Genomic DNA, 19,873 nt, shown 5'->3' on the forward strand with positions numbered 1-19,873 from the left:
GAGCCAAACTCCTGCCCTGTGTGCACAAAGCTCCAGGGTCAAAGCAAAGTACTGAAAAATCCACATATTTTAATGTCTTTACGAGGCTTCAGAACAGCTCCCATCCTGCTTTGCTTTACAGAAAGATGTGCACAGATCCATTACACAAAAGCAGCAGACATACATAAGACCTTAAAATGCTCCAGCCGTGTGCCCATACATCTTATTCAACTGCAGGCTCCACGGAAGCCACGGCTGCTCCCAGACAAATGCTATGGTTGGAGGAAATAAAAGAAAGGTTTCACATCTCATCAAATCAGAAACATACTGTATCCATCTCACAGTTCAAGACCGCACCCAAAGGCCTTGAAAGCCTGAAACATGCTATGAAAATACACAGGACAAGTTTGCAGCTGCACTGCGCTGCTGACAGCTGCAGGGGGTGCAGGAGCCCAACCTTGGGGACCTTCATCATGTGAAACTGCTCACCTGTCACTCCAGGTCACACCTGCAGTACCAGCAGGCTGCTTGCATGATGTAATGCTTGTCTTGCTGAGGACAAGTGGGATTAGAAATAAAGCACCAAAAGCTTCTTTCTGTTAAGTCGTAAGAGAGCAATTCTGCGGCACTTGTAAGGCAAAGCCATGAGTTCAGCACATACGATGAGCTTGGTTTTCAGCTTATTCAGTCCTAGCTTAATACTACAAGATTAATACCTAATAGGAATAACAAGTCATTAATTAACTGATGTAGAGTCTCTCATCACATTTAAATAGTCCATAATGTTCAGACTGAAGATATCAAATGGGTTTGAAAAGGGCTTGGTTTGGTTTTTCCAGAAGTTTATTTCAAAAGTGTGCAAATGGGGGGATACACTACCGGCACTGTAATTCTGATACATCTGATCCCCAGACCCACCTGACAGCCCTTTCTGCCCCCCCCACCCCACCCCCAAACACTAAATGAAAGACCAGGGATGTCTTAACGATCTGATTAGCTAACAGTGACACAGAGCTCAGCTTGCCCAGCGTCTGCAAGCAGGGAAATAAGGCTTCTCTCTAGTTCACCCACAGCTCAACATACGGCACTACCATGGTAACTAGAAAATAACATTTACTTAAATGACAAGGGTGGCACGACGTGCTAAGGGCTGCTGTGCTTTCCTGCGTGGGCACCCATCCTCTGGGGATCTTGAGATGGGTAATGAATGGGGCCTGGGGCTCTCATGAAGGGAGGTGGTGGCCCCATGGCGTGGAACATGTGTGGTCCAAAACCTGCAGGAAAAAAGTTGTCACGTTCAGACAAAGCAATGGAACACCCAATGTGGACCTATTGTTGTTTGAGAGTAGTGATGGAAAACACCCAGCTAACAAGCTGCACATCAGAGAGGTCCCTGATTCCTCAAGTCTCCAAAACCCCTCCTATCTTCTCAGTAAAACTGAGAGCAATCCTCAAACAGTACACATCCTTAGTCAGACAAAAGCTGGTAGCGGACTGGCATGTGTGTCTAAGGCCAATCTAAATTGCTTTCTACTCAGCTGTGGAGCAACTACATCCACAAGATCTGATGCCCCACAAAAAGATCTGTCTTCAGACAGATACAGACACAGCCAAACATAGGCTGGCATTCAACCAGCTGCAGAAATCACCCTTTGATGTTCAGCTTAATGCACCGTGTACACAGTCAGCAAATACCCTGAGTAGATCTGAATACCACTAACAGGGATCTTTGACATGCCTGGTAATTTGGAAGTGAATATAGAGCTGTGCTGACAGCTTATTTTATACAGTTGTTTTAGACTGTGTTATCAGGGACGAAGAAAATCAATATAGGGCATGCATCAGTGTTACAGTACAGCTGAGCAAGAAAGACGACATCTCCAGCCCTCAGTGCTGGGACACCAATTTACACATCTTCATTTGAAGAGGAAAATTAAGTACCTGGAGGTGGTGGTGGAGCAATGCCAGGAGGTGGAGGCAGGGCGATGTTAACCACGGCTGGAGGGCCACTTGGAGGTAGATTGAAGTAATTTGCAGAAGCCTCCTCTTCTGCAGCTGGAGGAGGTGGGAGGGCTGCAGGAAACAACAACAAAAAGCAAACATACTGTGGTTATGGAAGTCACAAATACTCAGGCAAGAGCTGCAGATGCATCTTCCTTCAGGGAGGAGAAACAATCAGTGTGCCCCTGTGGAAGAACTGCTGAACACCCTCCATTTTTATCCATGAACCAAGCCTTGAACAGTCTGTGTTGTCAGTATCTTGGAGCTGAGTAACTTTAATTCACCCATCACATGACAACCTTCTTTTCAGCAAGAATTTGCTCCTAAACAAAGCTCACTTCCCATTCCAGATTGATCTGCTGCAAACCTACTGACAGTAACTGCTTTGGGCTCACCAGTGCCTCTACTGTCCTGAGCCGATATTGCTTGTAGAGGTTTAACTCCAGCCCTTCCCATGGAAACAGGTCAGCTTCTGAGATAAGAACTACTCCCTTACCTCCGGGAAGTCCTGGAACTGGCTCCAGCTTTATCCCAGATTCTGTAGTTCCTTCCTTGTCCTTCTCTTTACCTCTTGCTGCCTGGGACCTAAAAACAGACAAAAGTTTAGAGACAAGGATGAGAAAAGGCAAGGTAAGGAGATACACTGCAAGAGTTCCACATTTCATCATCTAGATCCACTGCTGCAGGACAAAAGATTACACTCAGAGGTGGCTGGTACCAAGAATGCAAATACTGTTTGCAAGATGTAGAGAGGAATCATAACTACAGAAACCCATCTGTGACCTTCAACCAGCAAACTCCCTATACAATTTGTGTTATCTTGATCCCAGATCCTATTACTGGAAAACAGAACACACAAAAAGACTGTAAGAGAACCCCAGCTATGTATCAGCTCATTACCTACTTCAGCTTAACAGCCAATCCAGCTCTCAAAATTACATAAACTAAATAAAGACCCACATACTTCAATCTGTTTGAGAATCAAGCCCACAAGGACAGCATACACACAGCAAGTGAGAAAGTGATAATGTGTCTCCACGTCACTCCCAGTACTCACCTTCCCCATTTGACATTGAGCCTGCGGCCGTTCACAATGAGTTTGTTGAAGGATTTCTCAGCAGCCACTTCTGCAGCTTGCCGGGTAGCAAACTGGATGAAAGCACACTGCTGCCTCTGCACCACGGTTATCGTCCGAATCTCCCCAAACTGGTAGAAGTGATTTCTGTGTGGAGGATAAGAGAGCATGAAACCCTGTTCCTCTTAGCTACAGAATACACAGCAGTTGAATGTGATCAAACAGGTGTGTTTGGATCCCTTCCTTTCTCCATCACCAGTTCAGAGCAGTGATTAAAAATCAAGCCACTTGCTCCTCCGTGTAGTTATAAACGCAGTGGCTTTTCTCAGCAGCTAACTAGAGAGAAGATAAGGAAGTTGTTGTAAGTGTAACACATTACCTCTAAGAACTCAGGAATATGACTCATGTTTAAGATTTCTCTCTTAAGCAAAGCTCTTGATATGTGCTCGTTTATTTGTTCTCCAGCAAGCTGGTACTCCTCTGCACTTGCCCACGAACAAGTTCCCAATTAAAGAAAATCGAAAGCCCCTTGAAAGACAGATTTCCTCTCTTGAAGATGAGAAGTACCCACAGCATAATACACAAGTAAATGCACCAACACACCTGAGATCTGATTCAGTGATAGTATCTCCAAGCCCTCCAACGTACAGCGTAGTAATAGTCTTATCATCAGGAGGGTCCAGTCGAGGCATTGTTGATGCTCGTTTCAGAAGCTTATCAGCTACTGGGTCATTAATTCCATAGTAACGATCTTTGATATTCTGATCAGCCAGAGGATCGTCTGGATCTGTAGGTTTCTCATGCCTGAGGTTCAGCAAACAAAGAGTTTCTTAATACCAGCCACAGCTGCAGCTTACATGACTTCATCCACCACTTTCCCCTCTAAACACCATCTGGTTGCTTATATGCTTAACCCTGCTCACAGAAAGATGTCAAAATGGAACAAAAAGCCTGAAGAAGTCAGGCTGGGGCTATCAACATGCTACTGGCACAACTGCCTGGAGTTCGGAATGAATGGCACTTCTGACAGCCAAGCATTCAATACTACAAAACCTAAGAGCTGGATTTCAAATGGCCTCTTGTTCAAATACAAAGACCTCTGATTGTGGGGACTGACGCCACGTTAGGAAGAAATGAACTATGCAAGAGAAGAGCTGCAGTCACTGCTTTGGCAAAACACTACGAACCTACGCAGCAAATTCCTCACAAATGAGCCTGTCACAACAAAGATTTATTCATGGATGCTGCACACCACCTTACTGCAGATCTCACATCAACTCCAATCCCAGTGCTGCAGCCCCTGCCCACTGCAGGACTGTTCTTCAGTCCCTAAGGGGAAGCGTATCTGACCACAGTGAAAAGAAACTATTTAAGATGTGTGTGTACCTGTAAGGACATTCTTCTCCTCTCTTGCATTCCCCTTTTACCCAGAAGGAACAGATGTGAGGACGATTACGTTTATAGTAAGGAGTGGTCCGAGCCAGTTTCAGCAGCATGTCACTGGTAGAAGTTGCTTTTCCTAGTGCACCAACTGGTCTAGTGCCATCAGAGTTGGCTATCTATACAGCAGTTAAAAGGCAGGCAAGTTATTATAAATATATCTCTCAATACTGACATGTAATGCAGAATGAAAATAAACACAGATATTAAGATGATGTGGGTCATTCTTTTTCAAAGAAAGTGTTTGACTCCCTCCCTCCCCCGTACACATCCATACACAGAGATCATAAAGACACTTTCTTACCTCTCGTTCCATGTTCTGGGTGTAATACTCTTTATTGACATCAGATTTAGGCATTTCATCCTTAAGGGACAGTCCTGCATCCCGGACTTGAATAGGCAAACCTAGAATTAAACAAACAAAAAAACCCTATGAAGCACAAGCTGAAAGAGCAAAAAACCAGTTGCTAGAACTCACATTAAGCAGAGATAACTTGTCTCCTGCACAAGCTGCCCCTGAATCTCAGAAGAGATCTGATCACAAAGACTTGTTCTGAGTCTGTCTGGAAACAACTACGCCAGTTTCACACACACATTTAAAGAAGCTTTCACTTCAGAAGCAGAACTGCTGCTTCTCTTAGTTTCCCCTCTTTGGTACACACCATATTCCAGGTCAAGCAGACAGGTTTGACAGACATTCTTCAACTTGCTGCAGGTTTGGCACACTTCTGTTTTCTTGAAACGCATACGAACACCAGGACACCAGCGAAACACTGTGAAAGGCCTGGCACAAATCTGAAAGACACAAAGTAGACAAGTGAACTGCTATCACAGCACAGCCAAGATGCCGCTCGAGTTCCTGCATAGAAGCGTACAACTCAAACACGCCCAGCCTCCCTGAAATCTAAGTCCAACTGCATCATCTTAAAGTTCTAGGCAAAAAAGTTCAAGAGCTCCGGATAATACTGATTGCTATTTGCTGCCATACTGTGACAGGAGGAAGCTTTGGGAAGGTCTGGAGTTATTAAAGTAACCTGAATGCTGAAAGCAGATCTACTCAAAGGATTCATTTTTTATTCCAGATGGAATATAATAGCTCCAGCGTGGAGCTATTAGAGACAAATTACCAATTACGTGTAAATTGAGCAGTCACTGAAACAGCAGCAAGCCCAATGAGAGCTTATTGATAAAAAAGTACTGCCCCATTTGTTATGTGTTGGAAAGATGCATCTGCTTCTGCTGCACATTTGAGGAGCAGAAGCAAGATCTCAGCACATACCTTGTCTGTGCCTCAGGTGACAACTGATAAAGGGGGCAGAGGGACAAATCAAGTCAAGTAAAAGCTAAATAATTCCTGCTCTCTCAGTTACAAACCTGTCTTATTTCATACAATAACTAACACTAATTGATAGCTGGCAAAAAACAGCAGATTCAGAGCAAAACCAAAACTGTTGTTACTTACACATCACATAGCAGTAAAAACAAACTTGCAACAGGAAATATAAGATACTCGAGCAAAACCTAATAATTCTCATAAACGTGAGCAAATCTTAACTCCGTTAGAACAACCTTTTACAGCTCAAGAACAATGAACATGGAGATGATACACCTCACATTCCATGCAGTTATGTGTGCATTAAGCTCTCAGCCAAGATAAACTCTTTCGTGACGCCAGCAGATCTTTTGAGAACCAAAACCCACATTACAGCCAGATGTTCACCAATACAGAAGCTCGTTCTTCAAAAGACAACCAACGTACCTTGCATTCTTTTCCATATTTCTCTTTGGTCTGAAATATAATAAATAAGAAGGGAGAGAAAACATGAGATATTAAAACATTGTGAATGATGAAACGTACCATTGAACTTACAGCACAGTGATCCTGTTCTTATTATAGTACATGTAGACTGGCTCACCTCTACTTTTGGTGCTTAAGCAGAATCTCCCCTTGCCTGGCAAAGAGGACCACAAAGATCTAAGAAACTCTCAACCTGTTTTCTGTTTTAGAAGCACCCATTAAAACAAAGTATTATGAGCCCAACTTCACGTACCATAGAGAAATGATCATGAAACAGGTCATTAGTAGCTATTTTTAAGCGAAGATGATGCAACTGCATAAAACAAATGCACCAAAACAAGCCATTTTTTACATATCTATGCTGACAATCGTGTCATGCTTCATAAAAACATAACAGCTCTCAGCAAACTTGGGGAAAGGAAATGTGAGGCAAAGATAATCTGCAGGTATGGCATAATTGGGCTGAGCACTGAGAAAAGGAACATGGAATGGCCTGACTCATCTGGGGCAGATGAAACCAAAGTCAACAAAACAGCACTGAAATTGCTGCCAGCAGCCTTTGTATGACAGTTCAGGTTCATTTTCATGTTATGCACGTTAGAAATGGTGCTCATCTATTTAATATCCCAGCAGCTCGTTGCTTCCCACGTCACACGACTTACTGGTATCAAAGCTTTACTGGTATTTCCTGCACTGCAGACATTACAGCGTGACATCCTGCTCAGCTTTTTGACTGAGTTATTGTTATAAACCTGCACCGACCACCATGACATGATGCACTAACAAAGGCATGAAGTGAACCCTGCAGTGCACGGCCAAATGGCCAGGAATGCACATGTCCTCAGCATCCCCCCTTGCTTGAGCACTCAGAAGCAAAGAGTTCAGTGTTAATCAGCACCCAACACAGAGTACAGGGCCGCACTGTCCAAGCAGCACATAGCACATACCATGCGAATGTATGGGTTTTCTCCGAGACACGTCTGGCACAGAATGGGGAAGTCCTGAGAGGAGGAAAAAGAAGGAAAATGTGCACAGAGCGACCAAACCATCACGATAACAATGGAATCAGCCCTCAGTGCTCACCCTGAATCACAGAATGACCCGGGTTGGAAGGGACCTCAAGGATCATGTAGTTCCAACCCCCCTGCCTGGCAGGGCCAACAAACATACACCTTTATAGATCAGGTTGCCCAGGGCCCCGTCCAATCTGGCCTTGAACACCTCCAAGGACGGGGCATCCACCCTGCCGAGCAAACCCAGCCTGACTGAGCAAGGAGCCAACAGAATCTGCTCATAGAGGCCGTGTGAGCAGCTGCAGCCCACGTCCTTGTTCCCTTGTTCCCTTATCCTTATTATAATGATGGCAGCACAGCAGCCAGGCCCGTTCTAACACCCACCTCACACACCTCACACACACACACACAGGCCACCCCCAGCCCTGAGTGCCCCATGGCGCCGGCCCAGCCCCCATGCAGCTCCCAGCCCCCATCCAGAGCACAGCCCCCATACAGATCACGGCACTGCACTGCCGGCCGGATCCCGTCCCACTCACCGCATCCTCCCAGTTCTGCCTGTTGTAAGTGTTGGAGCCCAGCGATGTCGACATGGCGGCCCCTCCGCCTCGATCCCGGCAGGCGGCGGGACCCGGAAGTGATGTCACTTCCGCTGCGGGATGGCACTTCCGTGCAGGAAGAGCGGCGGGGGCGCTCTAGGCTCTGCTAACCATAGAGTTGAGCCGGAGTGGCGGAATGAATGGCAATAGGGACAAAAGCATTGGGGGGTGCTCAGCTCTTTATGTTCTAATTATCACTATTTCCCCACTAACGGCGGTGTAAATAACAGCGCAGAGCCTGAGAGCCAAGGTCGCTTTATTGAAGGTTACTACATGAAGTTATAAGCAATAAGGCAAACAGCCGCCTGTCATTAACACCGAGAACTCCTGAGCCCCGGGAGAAAGGACGGACAGACGGACAGACAGAGCTGACGGCAATTCCTATCGCCTACAAGCACCTAAAGGGGACAAACCCGGCCCAACCGGGAGCTGCAGCCACAGGGCTCCATCAGCGTCCCAATAGCTGCTTCCATAGGTAGTAGTGTTACTAGTTTGGCTAAGGAGAGAACTCATGGCCAAGGCTTAAGTGTTTTGTTATCCGGAAGGTAAAACAGCAGCAGACACTAGCGTTATACATAAATAAATACAAAGTACACTTCTTCAGCTCATGCTGTGCACCTGTGTGCAACCCAGGCGTTGTAAACGTGCTGACTTGCTGCTCTGGGAGGTGCTGCAGGAGCAGGGCTGTGAGGTGGGTGCTTCCCTTTGAGGGGCACTAAGGCTGCTCGGTTTGCAATGTGGCCTTATCCCTCCCATCCCACATAAGGATTTGAAGCTCAAAGCCGGCCTTGGCTGACTCACTAACTTCACCCTAAGCCAGCACATCAAAGCCCATCAGAAACGGGTAATGAAAGTAAACATTGAACTGGGAATGAAACTAAAGCCTCCCAAGGACAAGCAGTCTCACCCACTTGCAGTGAACTGGCATTCAGTATCCTGCATACACTCTTAATTAAAGTTGCAGTTTGGACTATGGCCGAATTACACCCCATATATATATATATATATATATAAACAGCAGTACAGTGTATGCTAGTTACAGTATAACAGCCTTTCTTCCTTTATACCCCCAACCCCACAGCTGGAAAAGACAGTATGAACTTGGACAGCCCCTGTAGTTTTTTAGTATGCTAGAACTAATCTCAATGCTCTGAGCTTAGTACTGATTGCTATATCCCTATTAACACACATTTATTAACACAAAGACTGACAGGCAGCCTCTCAGGACCACTCTCACCTCAGTAAAGAAACGTAGCACAATGGGACTTCCCAGCTTCTAACAATTCACACTACCACATCCACCTTGCAACACAACGAGCCTACAGTGCGGTTGGCGGCCACTCAGATCCGTGAACACTGCAGTATATCACGTTTTGAGACTGAAGACAAAGTGATCATTTCCTTTGTGAAAAGATTTATCACTTTGGCTAAGGAAACTACATATGCCAGAGTGTTTTTACCCTCCCCCCTCCCCACAAGAACATAACGAGTTGTACATCTGAGTGCCCCACATTTATTTGAGGTATCCTAACAGGAAGCAAAAGACAAAGGAAAGAAAGCATCATGCTGCAGCAACAGACTTGTCAGTAATGCAGCAGGCACTGCCACCTCCTAAAATGGTTGCTTGGGCATAGCTCCGTGTGGGGAATAAGTTCACTTTTGTGTGTGTAACATTAGGTTCGTGGGCTGACATGAAAGAAGAAGAAAAACAATTAGGGTTTCTTTTTTGTTGCTAAAGCCAAATTCAGCCAGGAGTGGTGTGAATCTGGAGAAAGCTAGATCTCTATCTGCGTGCTGAAACACATGCTGAGAGTTAAACCAGCCTGTGGCAGTGTGGGGAAGCAGAGCTTTAGTCAGTGGGCACTACGATAAGAAAAGAGAACAAACCATCCCAAAGCACAGCACCCTCACCCACGCAGCCTCCTCCTGATGGCCTGGCTGCAGCCTGCGGCACACACCCACACATCACACAGGAGCTTTCACAGAAGGTTTCACCAGGGTGCATTCTTTCACTGACAGTCCATCCTGTGGCCAGCCATGGGGACACAAACGCTGGAAGCTTTTAGGGGAGCACTGGACCGAGGCTGAGCTCAACGTGGTGGGTGAGCCAGATGACCTCTGAGACCTGATCGCATTCCTCACTGGGCCGGATTGGAGCAGCAAGGTTTTTAAACTCATGCTTCATCTTAAAGCTCACGGTCACTTCGCCCTCCTCTTTTTGCGGGGTAACCTTGATGAAAACTCCTACCTTATTGGCTTTTCTGAAGGCAATAACGCTGCAAAACAGTAAACAAAAGAACTGGGTCAGCAGAGTTCTAAATCTATTGTTCTTAGAGATTTATTATGACATGAAGTAAGAGGGATGCTCAATTTACAGCCCACAGGCTGAACATGCCTCACTAGAACAATTGCTCTGGTTGGCGGCATTGCTCTTTTTCCAGGGCACTCACAGCCCCTCCTGCCTCAAGATCAGAATGTATTACCCTCCTCTAAGCTGGCAGCTGCTGGCAAATCCATCAACAGAACATGCCTGCTTTGGCCACAGGAGTCATGTACTTAGTCAATCAACAGAGAAAGGCTGTAATACATGGTTCAAGCTGCTCTGTAAGAGGCTGTAGAGTGTATTTCAATTTGAAAGCTGGAGGCATCTCTGCTGTACACCCTACCATGTGGTTCCCATCACTTTTTTGAACCCTCTGCTTGCAAACAAAAGGATTTACATGGAGTATTCACGGAGAGAATCAGTATCACCACCTATAACTCAACTGCTCAAACACCATACTTGATTTGCAGGGATGAAATGCCTCCTGAACATTCCAAACAAACAGAAAGATTTGCACTGCTCTTTTCCGATCACAAAACTAAACAAATTAGCAGTTAAAAACAAAATGAAAGCCACAACATGCTGAAGAGAGAGAATATATAGCAAGCTACTTGGTTAAAGAGTCAAGTATTTAAGGGACAGGATCCCTAGAGGACAGACAGCACTCACTCAGGGTCATCCTGGAAATCTTGAGGCTCTGCCAGCTCATCATATTCTGCTGCAGCATCTTTGCCAGCCAGAATAAGCTCCTTGGGAGGAACTGCCACCTGAAACAAAACAGCAAAAGAAGAAACCTTTCAGTACTGACCATCACCTACATTACAGAGAGGACAAAGCAACTCCCTTATGAGGGCTGCTCTCCTACAGATTAACAGAAAATGATTCAGGCTTCTCCCTCTCCTGATACTGTCTATTTATAGTTCTTATCTGTGACGTCACATATTTCTCCTCTGGGCTCTGGATCTCAATGATCAGATAGAATTTTAAAATACTTTAAGAGCTGATGTTTACACTGATGGTGGTAACCTGAACCTCCCAGGAAGAAAAGGAAACACAGTCAGCATGGACTACTGGTGTGACCTGAGGAAAGACAAATGGAAGCAGAAAGCCTTGGAAGAGGCCTGGCTTGCACAGTGAATACAATACCTTGGCACTGCTGTTAATGTTGTCAGGGTCTCCTTCCTCGCACTCCAGCAGTGTGACATGTGTGATATTTTCCACTGGATTGGTCAGAGTCAGAAGCACTTGGCTTTCCTGGAAAGATTCGAGAATTGCAAGTCAAGAAGTAATTATGCTACAAGTCATTGCTATTGTTAGTACCCCCACACTCTGTGACTGATCGACACCTTCAAAAATCACACTGCTTACTCAAAGACAGACAGAAAAGGGCCCCACTCCTTCAGAATGCTGGCAACATCATGCAGCACTCCACACCTTTTATTCTTCAGACACTAACATGTACTTGCTATGCCAGATATCAGATTGCACTGTAATCTACTCACACTGTCTGACAAGTGCAAGCAGTGTTATTCTGACCACTCCCTCAAGCCCTTCACTCTCTCTAAACAAAGCCAGCAGAGCCCTCAGGAAACAATCCCACATCCACACCTCTCAGTTACCCTAAAGTCTTACCCTAAAATGTTTCTGAAAAAAAACACTGACCTTCATGTAGCGCAGGTTGGGAATAGACATGATTCTTACTTCAGGGATGTAGTTACTGAAACAACAACAGAGCAAATGACCATGATAAACTGCATTGCTGTCTGTAACCTACCTGTTGAAGTAAGTATTCAAAGGCATCTAGATGGCTAGCATGTTCAACGCTAGTAGAGTTTAGCTTACATCACACAAATAAATGAAGAGCCTTTTTGCTATATAAGGCTAATCCTGCAACTCCTGCTACGATGTAGGACTGGAACAGCATGCATTACCTTCTTCAGACTGCTGAGGTCCTCAGCAAGCTTTCAATACACCAGGGAGCAAACTCACTACAGATTACTCGAACAAATTAACTGATTATGTCATTTTAACAGATTACACAATTACAAACAAGATCTAAGCAAGAGCACAAAAGAAAACATAAGGCTCTAAGTATTGGTAGACAGTTGCTGGCCCCATCCCCCACATCTTACTTACACAGCAACCATCTGGATCTTGAATTTGATGGATGTTGGGTTGAATTCTGGTTTGCTGAGGTTGTGTTCACATTTCTAGATGCAGAGATATTTTTGTTAGCACCAAAAGATAGCATGTGCTCACAAACAGATGAGCAGCATGCATATGGCCATTACCCACAGCATTACCAACCTCTAGCACAGTGCACATAAAGCTATCTTGGGGTGCACATACCCACAATGGTGGCAAGTTACTGATGCTGATGTATCTTATCAGTTCTGTAAGTGCAATCTCAGAAATACAACTTGGAACCAAGCTTAAAAACACTCAGACATCGACTGCAGCAGGAAGAAGGCACAAATAACTGGAAACCAAGACTGACTTCCTTGTGGGCTACTCTTTAAAGACAGGTCTTGCCTGACACAAATGATTTCCTAGAAAACATTCTGAAATTGGATTTAATTTTTGCATGTCTTTGCTTTCCAGCTCCCTGCTTTTCTTCTCTTTCTGTGTGGTAGGACACACAGACTCTTCTGCAAATCCACAGTTGTGTCTTTACATCTCTTTGAATAACATGAAGGGGTAGCTGCATTGTTACCACACCAGAGATGTGACATCCTCCTTAATCACCTCATGCTGCTTCCACTACTCGGCTGAAGAGTTTCAACCACCAGAAACATTTAAGCAATTACTTTTAAAAAGAAATGCAGAGCTCATTTCCCACAGTCCAAGTCCTGTGGAGCCTAGAAGTGATGCTTTGTAGTCAACAACTCACCCGACAGCGCAGTGAACGTTTGATCAGGAGGTGCTTATGACGTGGGTAGAGCTGGGAAGCACAGATTGGCTGGAAGTCAGGCTGCAGCAAGCGCTGATGCAGTGTCGTCACTGGGTGACACAAAGAAGACCAAATTTACAACTTATCTACGCACTGAAACTCAAGCCAGACTGTACACACACACTGGCCTAACAGCATGTGTGCAAAGGGCAAATCAGTTTTCACAGCTTTGTTACTGTCACAGCTGGACGCTGCCTGAGGAGAATACAAAGTTTTGTAGCAAGGAGTTTGCGTAATGCAGACTCACACGAAGAATTAATGACTACACAGGCAAGGAACTCCAGCAGCCAAATTCCCCATGGTATTCTTCCATAAAAAAGGCTCCTCACCACTGTCTAACAGGCAGCAAGCCACCTGGCAGCCTTTCCCTCAATGCAGAAGTTGTCTTCTTCACCAGCATCCTATTTTCTCAACACTGACAGAGTCTCATGAGGAAAGGAGACAAAGACCATCCATGCCTTCCCAAAAAGCTTTTATGAACTATTTAATATGTGTGGACTTTGTGGGTATGCGGAACCGAGGACATCTGTCCTGCTTAGAACCATCTCAGCAGAAAGTTCACATTGCTTCCTGTATACCCGCTCTTTTATCCCATTTACTCTTATATTTCTTGGACCCATCTACAATATGTGCTGATTAAATAATGAGTCAACTAAGTATCTCACAAGCGTACGTAAGCTGTTCCAACCTGATGTCAAAATAATGCACAATTGCTACTTAACAGGTCAGTTAAGGTGCCAACTCCCCAGCAGCACAACTACTTCCTTATTGTCTGCTATTATTTGAAAAAGGATGTCAGGTCTTTCCTTCACCCAAAGGAAGAAATCACCCATGTGATTTCTATCACATGTAGAAGAATTACAGACAGTGAAAAAATGAAACAATAGTCAAGAAGTCTGTCGGTTTTGGCTCTAAGTTTTCCTTTGTGTGGCTTTTTTTTTTGCTAAGCTGCAATCAAAAGTGCCATTAAAAAGTCAGAAATTTCACACCATTTCAACCTCAGCATGCTAAAACCCTGAACCAGTAGGAACCCATTGACAAGTATCCAAACACTGCCCATGTTATAAACTGAATGGCCAAAGCGGTAAAATATGAAGGTATTACCTTCAGTCAGATTGATTGGTCTTGTGTAGTAATCCTCAGGGAGGGGTTCTACTTCTTCCATCGCATCAGCTGGCTCAATCTTGATCTCCTTTTGGTCCTCTCCTTCTTTCAGACTGAGGGAAAATAACATGAAACTTAGTCATAAAACACAGCTCAGGCGCTCTGACAGACAGCAAGTACAGCACAATGTCATATGGAAGGAGGTAGGTGATGATAGGAGTGCAAGACAATAGCACACAAGGATATGAAAAATGTACTTGTTTCTATGAGGTGACACTCACGAGAGTCCAGCGAGAGCGCTGATGGGAGCACCGGGCCTCTGGCGCTGGAGCCTGGTTCCCAGGCCATATTTGTCCTACAGGAAAAAAAAAGACATTATCAGGCTGAGGTCTGCTTCCTTCCAGGGCAACAAGACCTACTGCAAACTCATTCTTTGAGCTGCATGACAAGCATAGGGAAACAAGCAAATTAAAGCAAAAAGGGAAAGGTATTCAAGGCCTCTCAAGATTTTTTTTCCTCCGCTCAAACCGTGAGGAGAAAATAATTGGAACAGACAAATGTTTGTGGGTACTGCCTATAAAATGTTCAGTTGTTTTTAAACCATCAGCCTACAGTACTACCATATTCCTCCTGAACTGCTTGCCAAGTCGTGCAGAATGAGAGTTCAACTGCGTGAGAACTATGTAGACATGGCTACGTGTCCATGTGAAACGCTCTCCCTGCAGCACTCCTACAGATGCTGGAAGGTTCCATTTCCTATGAGCTTCATTACCTAAAGGTCTGTCTCTCCCACTATGCCCAATCACTTGGCAGGAACAGCTGAGCTACTCCTCTGCTTTCTGCAGCTGAACTGTACACATGATGTTTGGAAGCAGAGATCTTTCTTTTGGGAAGAACTGAAAACTAAATTCTTACCAAATGAGAAATCTGAGCATCAGCCTACCCTCATGGTTCCTCAAGGATCAGCAGACTGACATCAGTATCATTTCCCTCAGGTAGGTAGATGGACACCTCTTAGCTGAGATTTGTGAAGAACTGCCTTTCAAGTGTGAGTTACTTACCCAAAGGCAATATCCTGTTTCCAAACTAGCAAAACCCATGTTTTTTAAGCACATTACCCTCTAACTAGTTAGCCTTCAGGTGCTTTTGCTCTATACACATTCAAGTCAGAGGTGCTGAGGAAAGGTGAAGAGCAGGATATGTTATTGCCCTTCAGTTGGTACCATGAGAGCTTTAACACCAGCAGAAACGGTGAAAAGACTTACCACTACATGTATAGTGTGTTGCTGTGGAGAGCCCCCAAAATAGCAGCAGGTAGCAACGGAGACAAAAAATGCAGCCATAAGACACAAGCAAGGGCACAGAGCAGGCACAGTTAATTGAGAAGTAGCAAGCATATGCGGAGTCATCCAGCTGAACAAAGTAAGCATTTACCTGACAGTTACAATGAACAAGTAATTCAGGCCACAGTCAAGTCTTAACATTAATTTCAGTTGAGACTTCATGCAGCAAAGTGCAGGACAATCCTGATTTGATACTGAGCAGAAGTATGCAACTGTCCTGAGAAGGCTACCACCATATCGTAACTACAGCTGTAATGCACTTCACTGCTGGATATGTACTCCTTAGCCTGGCAAGTACAAACCCTTCTGGCACTACTGGACAGGATTAGTACAGAAAAAAATGCAATTTAGTACAAATTAAAGGGTGCAAAGCTACTCAACCCTAAAGAAATCCTAGCACACTTTCTTCACGTTAATCTCAACTAAAAAAGAAGAAAAGAAAGTGGAGTAGCCCTATCATGCTACCCCTCTACCCAATCATTTTCCAAGCTGAGGCTGCTGAGCATCAATTGCCTGCTCTGAAGGCACAGCACTCCCAGCTCACCGAGAAGGCCAGTGGCATGTAGTTTCGGCGCCGCACCAGCTTCTTTCGGTCCCGCTCGATCTTCTCTTTCTGAGCCAACTGCTGGTAGTATTCAACCAGTTTGTTAATCTGGAGCGAAGAAGAGATACAGATACCCAGTGAAAGGACAACAAACGCCACACCTGCTGCAATATTTCACTGTGAGCAAGCTGGGGTTCCTGCTACTTGTTTCATTCTGTTCCTAGTACAAGTATATCACACGATATACATTAAAGAAGCTGCTGTGTCTTAAAATTTATTTATGCACATCATGGGTGACAAACTGATGTTCCTCTGGGAACGAGGCCTACCAGAAAACAGCATCCTGTTCTGATTTTCCAGCTAGTGACTGTCCCCATTTAGATTCATCCCTTAGTTTCTCCAAAGCATGCTTTCAAACTTATTAAGAGTTTTAAGGGGAGAGCAGTAGGGCAAAATTTGATGTTCTCCATCAGAGGTTAAGAACCTTCTCATTAGATAGTAGCAGTCTTCCCCATACACACATAGACAGCATGTTCATTACTGCAATTTTAACAATGTAACTTGTTACTATGTTTACAGTGGAGATCCTCCCAACCAAGCACTTTCATACTATGACACCCATGGGTACAACTCTAAGAGGCCTTTCTTCCACTGAATGCCATCAAAGCAGAGATTATGAACTGGATCTGGCACCTGAAAAATTGTGTAGGTGCAGAAAAGAAGATGGAGAGGGCCTGGCACCTCTAACATCTCTTTTTAGCTGATGCCATCTCAGCCTAAGGATGGCCTTCCCCTTGACTCACCCTCTGCGTGTGAGGATTCTCTGGTTCCTGCCAGCCACCACTAGCTGCAAAGGAATAAAACAAAGTCCTGAGGAGATTTCCAGACTCCACACAGAAATCACACCTTACATCCACCCGTCTCAGTCATAGCTGTGAAATATGGCTTTCCCTATATTCACTGTCCTTACCATCACAGTTCTTCAACTTTGTACCTGCATAAATATACACCTCTATGAATGTTTCATGGGCAGGATTGGGTTGAAGTGACTTGCCCAGCTTTTACACTGCGTTTTTAAACCAATTTTGCTTGAGAATACTCAGAACAGCACCGAGGGGTGAGTATGGCAGTATGCACATCTGTTTATAACTACTTTTTCTTATTAACAGCTGCCCATGTCTCTGCAGCTTCATCACTAAGTCTTCAATCAGATGAACACTAGGAGTCAAAGAGAACCTGTCTGTTCTACTCAGCCTCATTCCCGGAGCCTGATACATATTTTCTGTGTGTCTTATGCACTGATAAATAGACAAAAGCTTTGTTCTGTCATGAAGAGAAAAAACAGGCGCACACACTAAGACCTCTGAAATAAGCCTAGATAAACAGAAGTGACAGGAAATGAGCTAGATTCCTGTGCTGTTAGACTGAGTAACCTCAAAGACTGAAGCAAGCCCTCAGCTGGGGGTGAGCACATGTGCTGACAATGACCCACATCCGACAGCTTACTGACAAGTCAGGTAACACGAGCATGGAAGTGGGTCAGATGTTACACTAACTCAGCTCTACAGATGAGATTTCACCAAAAAAAAAAGCATCTTCTTGTCAATTTCCCAACTGCAACTCAAAACCTAGACAAACCTTATGCTTATCATACAGCCAGAAACTAGACTGTTTGTATTCTACCCTCACTAGACACAGTGGACTGCTGTTTGCCTTGTGTTTTTGCACATCACTTACCGACAGACTTGTCTGCCATGCCCACATCCCGGGAAGTCCAGCGGCAAAACCCACATGCCAAATAATATGCTTTCTTCATGGTAGTTTTGGCTGGGTCATCAGGCAGTGGAGCCGGAATACTAGTGGCCCGGGTGGAAAGGGTGTGCATGCAGCAGGGGCAGTCAAAGCAGTTAGCACACCTGGAGAGAGAAAGGCCTTAGAATCATGGAATCATTAAGGACAAAAAACCCTTCCAAGATCAATTCCAAGTGATGTAATTATTGAAGGGAGCTTCAGGCTGGCGTGGTTGGGTGCTCATAAGGATAAAGCTGCTCTAAATGGTGGTTCTTGTTCACAGATCACAGAATGTGATCCCGGGTTGGAAGGGACCTCAAGGATCATGTAGTTCCAACCCCCTGCCTGGCAGGGCCACCAAACATACACCTTTACTAGATCAGGTTGCCCATGGCCCCGTCCAACCTGGCCTTGAATACCTCCAAGGACGGGGCATCCACAACCTCCCTGGGCAGCCTGTTCCAGGACCTCACCACTCTCCTAGTGAAGAACTTCCCCCTGACATCCAACCTAAATCTTCCCTCTTTTAACTTCAAACCATTTGTTTGTTGACACATGAACTTTACCGATTCTTTTTCAGCTTGGCCTCGGCTGACGGCATGTTCTCCAGGCAGCTGGGGCAGTAGTGGGAATCCACCTGAGGGCCAACACAGGTATATCATGTTATTTCCCATCTCTATCTCCCTTTAGATACACACAGCGGCACGAAGCCATTCATGTCAGTGACCATTCACTGCCATCAATTAACGTTGTCATTAACACACTGAGGCCTGAGGCCTGCCCTGCTGCACCAACATGGAGCAGGGGGTGACACATCTACTTGATGCTCCTGGGCTGGTTTGGTGTTTGCACAGACACTCAAGGAGCTCAATGCTTTTCCTTTAGGCTCCTTTATGCTCCGGTGCCTTTTTAATCCTCACTATTACCGGGTCATTGATTTAATGACACCGAGCGACCCCCCACAGCCCGAGGCCACGACAAGGCCTCATCGCTCGGCCCTTCACACGCAGTCCAATCGTCCAATCACAGCCCGAGCTCCGCAGATGGACAGGATAACTCAGCCAATCCACCGCGAGGCACCGCCCCCTCCCTCACGCACAACCAATCGCATCGCTTAACCCTCACACCGCTGTGCCCGCCCCCCAGCCGGCTCCGCGAGCCAATAGCGAGACGATCCGCGAGTGAACGACAGGCGGAGCAGCCAATAAGCGCGCGCGGAGGGCAGCGCCCCGTTCCGTATGGCGGCGCGGCCGGCCGTTACCTCGTGCGAGACGCACTCGAGGGATCGCAGCTCGCTGCAGTACCGGCAGAAGTAGAGCTGCGATAACGGCGCCCGCAGCTCCTTCTCACCGCGCACCAGGTACAGCACCCGCTCCGACTGCAGCAGCGACGCCATCTTGGGAGGGAACGGCCGCCACGCGCCGTGATGACGTCACCGCGCTGCGCCGCCCCCCGGGCGCGGCGGAGACCACGTGGCCTTTCGATTTAACCCTTGCGGTGCCGGGCGGGGTGAGGTGGAGCCGCTGAGACCACGTGACCCTTGGCTTTAACCCTTGCGGTGCCGGGTGGGATGAGGCGGTGCCGCTCCTGGGCACGGCACCGAGTTGCTCTGTGTGAGCCCAGCCGTGTCATTCAGCTCCAGCCGCTTCCTGTGCGGCTCAGGAGGAAACCCACAGCTGTGATGATGCTTCCTCTGCTTGGCGATAAGACCCTGCTGGCTTCTATCCTCAGCTGCACTGCAGGCTGATGAGGGCTGAGCTGCTGTGGGCTCCTGAGCGATCTGTAATGGTGCTCAGCCATGAAATGTCTATAGAATACAATGTCCTGACCTGGGAAGGACCCACAGGGATCATGGAGCCCAAGTGCAGCTTCATACAGACACACACAAACCCTGTCTGAGAGTCTGAGAGCGA

The 19,873-nt window shown here is 45.9% G+C and overlaps 2 protein-coding genes across 3 annotated transcripts; both read right to left on the reverse strand.

The window, feature by feature from the left end:
* Positions 1-49: 49 nt before the first annotated feature.
* On the reverse strand, positions 50-7,970 carry RBM22 (RNA binding motif protein 22). The gene is made up of 11 exons (XM_015875752.1): positions 7,846-7,970; positions 7,241-7,294; positions 6,255-6,284; positions 5,158-5,290; positions 4,800-4,900; positions 4,442-4,614; positions 3,659-3,859; positions 3,038-3,202; positions 2,477-2,565; positions 1,921-2,052; positions 50-1,253 (listed from the first exon to the last, which is right to left on the reverse strand). Exons 1-11 carry the CDS (start codon positions 7,897-7,899, stop codon positions 1,123-1,125), a joined length of 1,263 nt encoding a protein of 420 aa, XP_015731238.1. The 5' UTR covers positions 7,900-7,970; the 3' UTR covers positions 50-1,122.
* A 174-nt stretch (positions 7,971-8,144) lies between these two features.
* Positions 8,145-19,413, reverse strand: DCTN4 (dynactin subunit 4). Of its 2 annotated transcripts, XM_015875750.2 has the most exons (14): positions 19,222-19,413; positions 18,527-18,597; positions 17,907-18,085; positions 16,973-17,016; positions 16,170-16,277; positions 15,548-15,568; positions 14,564-14,637; positions 14,283-14,395; positions 13,119-13,228; positions 12,365-12,438; positions 11,891-11,945; positions 11,375-11,482; positions 10,898-10,995; positions 8,145-10,181 (listed from the first exon to the last, which is right to left on the reverse strand). In XM_015875750.2, the coding sequence occupies exons 1-14, from the start codon at positions 19,354-19,356 to the stop codon at positions 9,968-9,970; spliced, it is 1,404 nt and encodes a 467-aa protein (XP_015731236.1). In that variant the 5' UTR covers positions 19,357-19,413; the 3' UTR covers positions 8,145-9,967. The 2 variants fall into 2 exon arrangements, with proteins under 2 accessions (XP_015731236.1, XP_015731237.1); XM_015875751.2 differs by lacking the exon at positions 15,548-15,568.
* Positions 19,414-19,873: the final 460 nt, after the last annotated feature.

The sequence above is a fragment of the Coturnix japonica genome, chromosome 13 (genome assembly GCF_001577835.2).
Source record: "Coturnix japonica isolate 7356 chromosome 13, Coturnix japonica 2.1, whole genome shotgun sequence".
NCBI classification, from domain to species: Eukaryota; Metazoa; Chordata; class Aves; order Galliformes; family Phasianidae; genus Coturnix; species Coturnix japonica.

Bases quoted from the DNA above. Each gene is read 5' to 3' on its own strand.
- RBM22 (XM_015875752.1), bottom strand. From the start codon at position 7,899: ATGTCGACATCGCTGGGCTCCAACACTTACAACAGGCAGAACTGGGAG. The intron at 5,291-6,254 runs GTACGTTGGTTG...TGTGTCTTTCAG, and splicing joins AATATGGAAAAGAATGCAAG to ATTTGTGCCAGGCCTTTCAC. The intron at 2,566-3,037 runs GTGAGTACTGGG...GTCTGTTTTTAG, and splicing joins CTCAATGTCAAATGGGGAAG to GTCCCAGGCAGCAAGAGGTA.
- DCTN4 (XM_015875750.2), bottom strand. From the start codon at position 19,356: ATGGCGTCGCTGCTGCAGTCGGAGCGGGTGCTGTACCTGGTGCGCGGT. The intron at 15,569-16,169 runs GTGAGCTGGGAG...GGCTCTCCACAG, and splicing joins ACATGCCACTGGCCTTCTCG to CAACACACTATACATGTAGT. The intron at 10,996-11,374 runs GTATTGTATTCA...GTTTTGTTTCAG, and splicing joins ACATTAACAGCAGTGCCAAG to GTGGCAGTTCCTCCCAAGGA.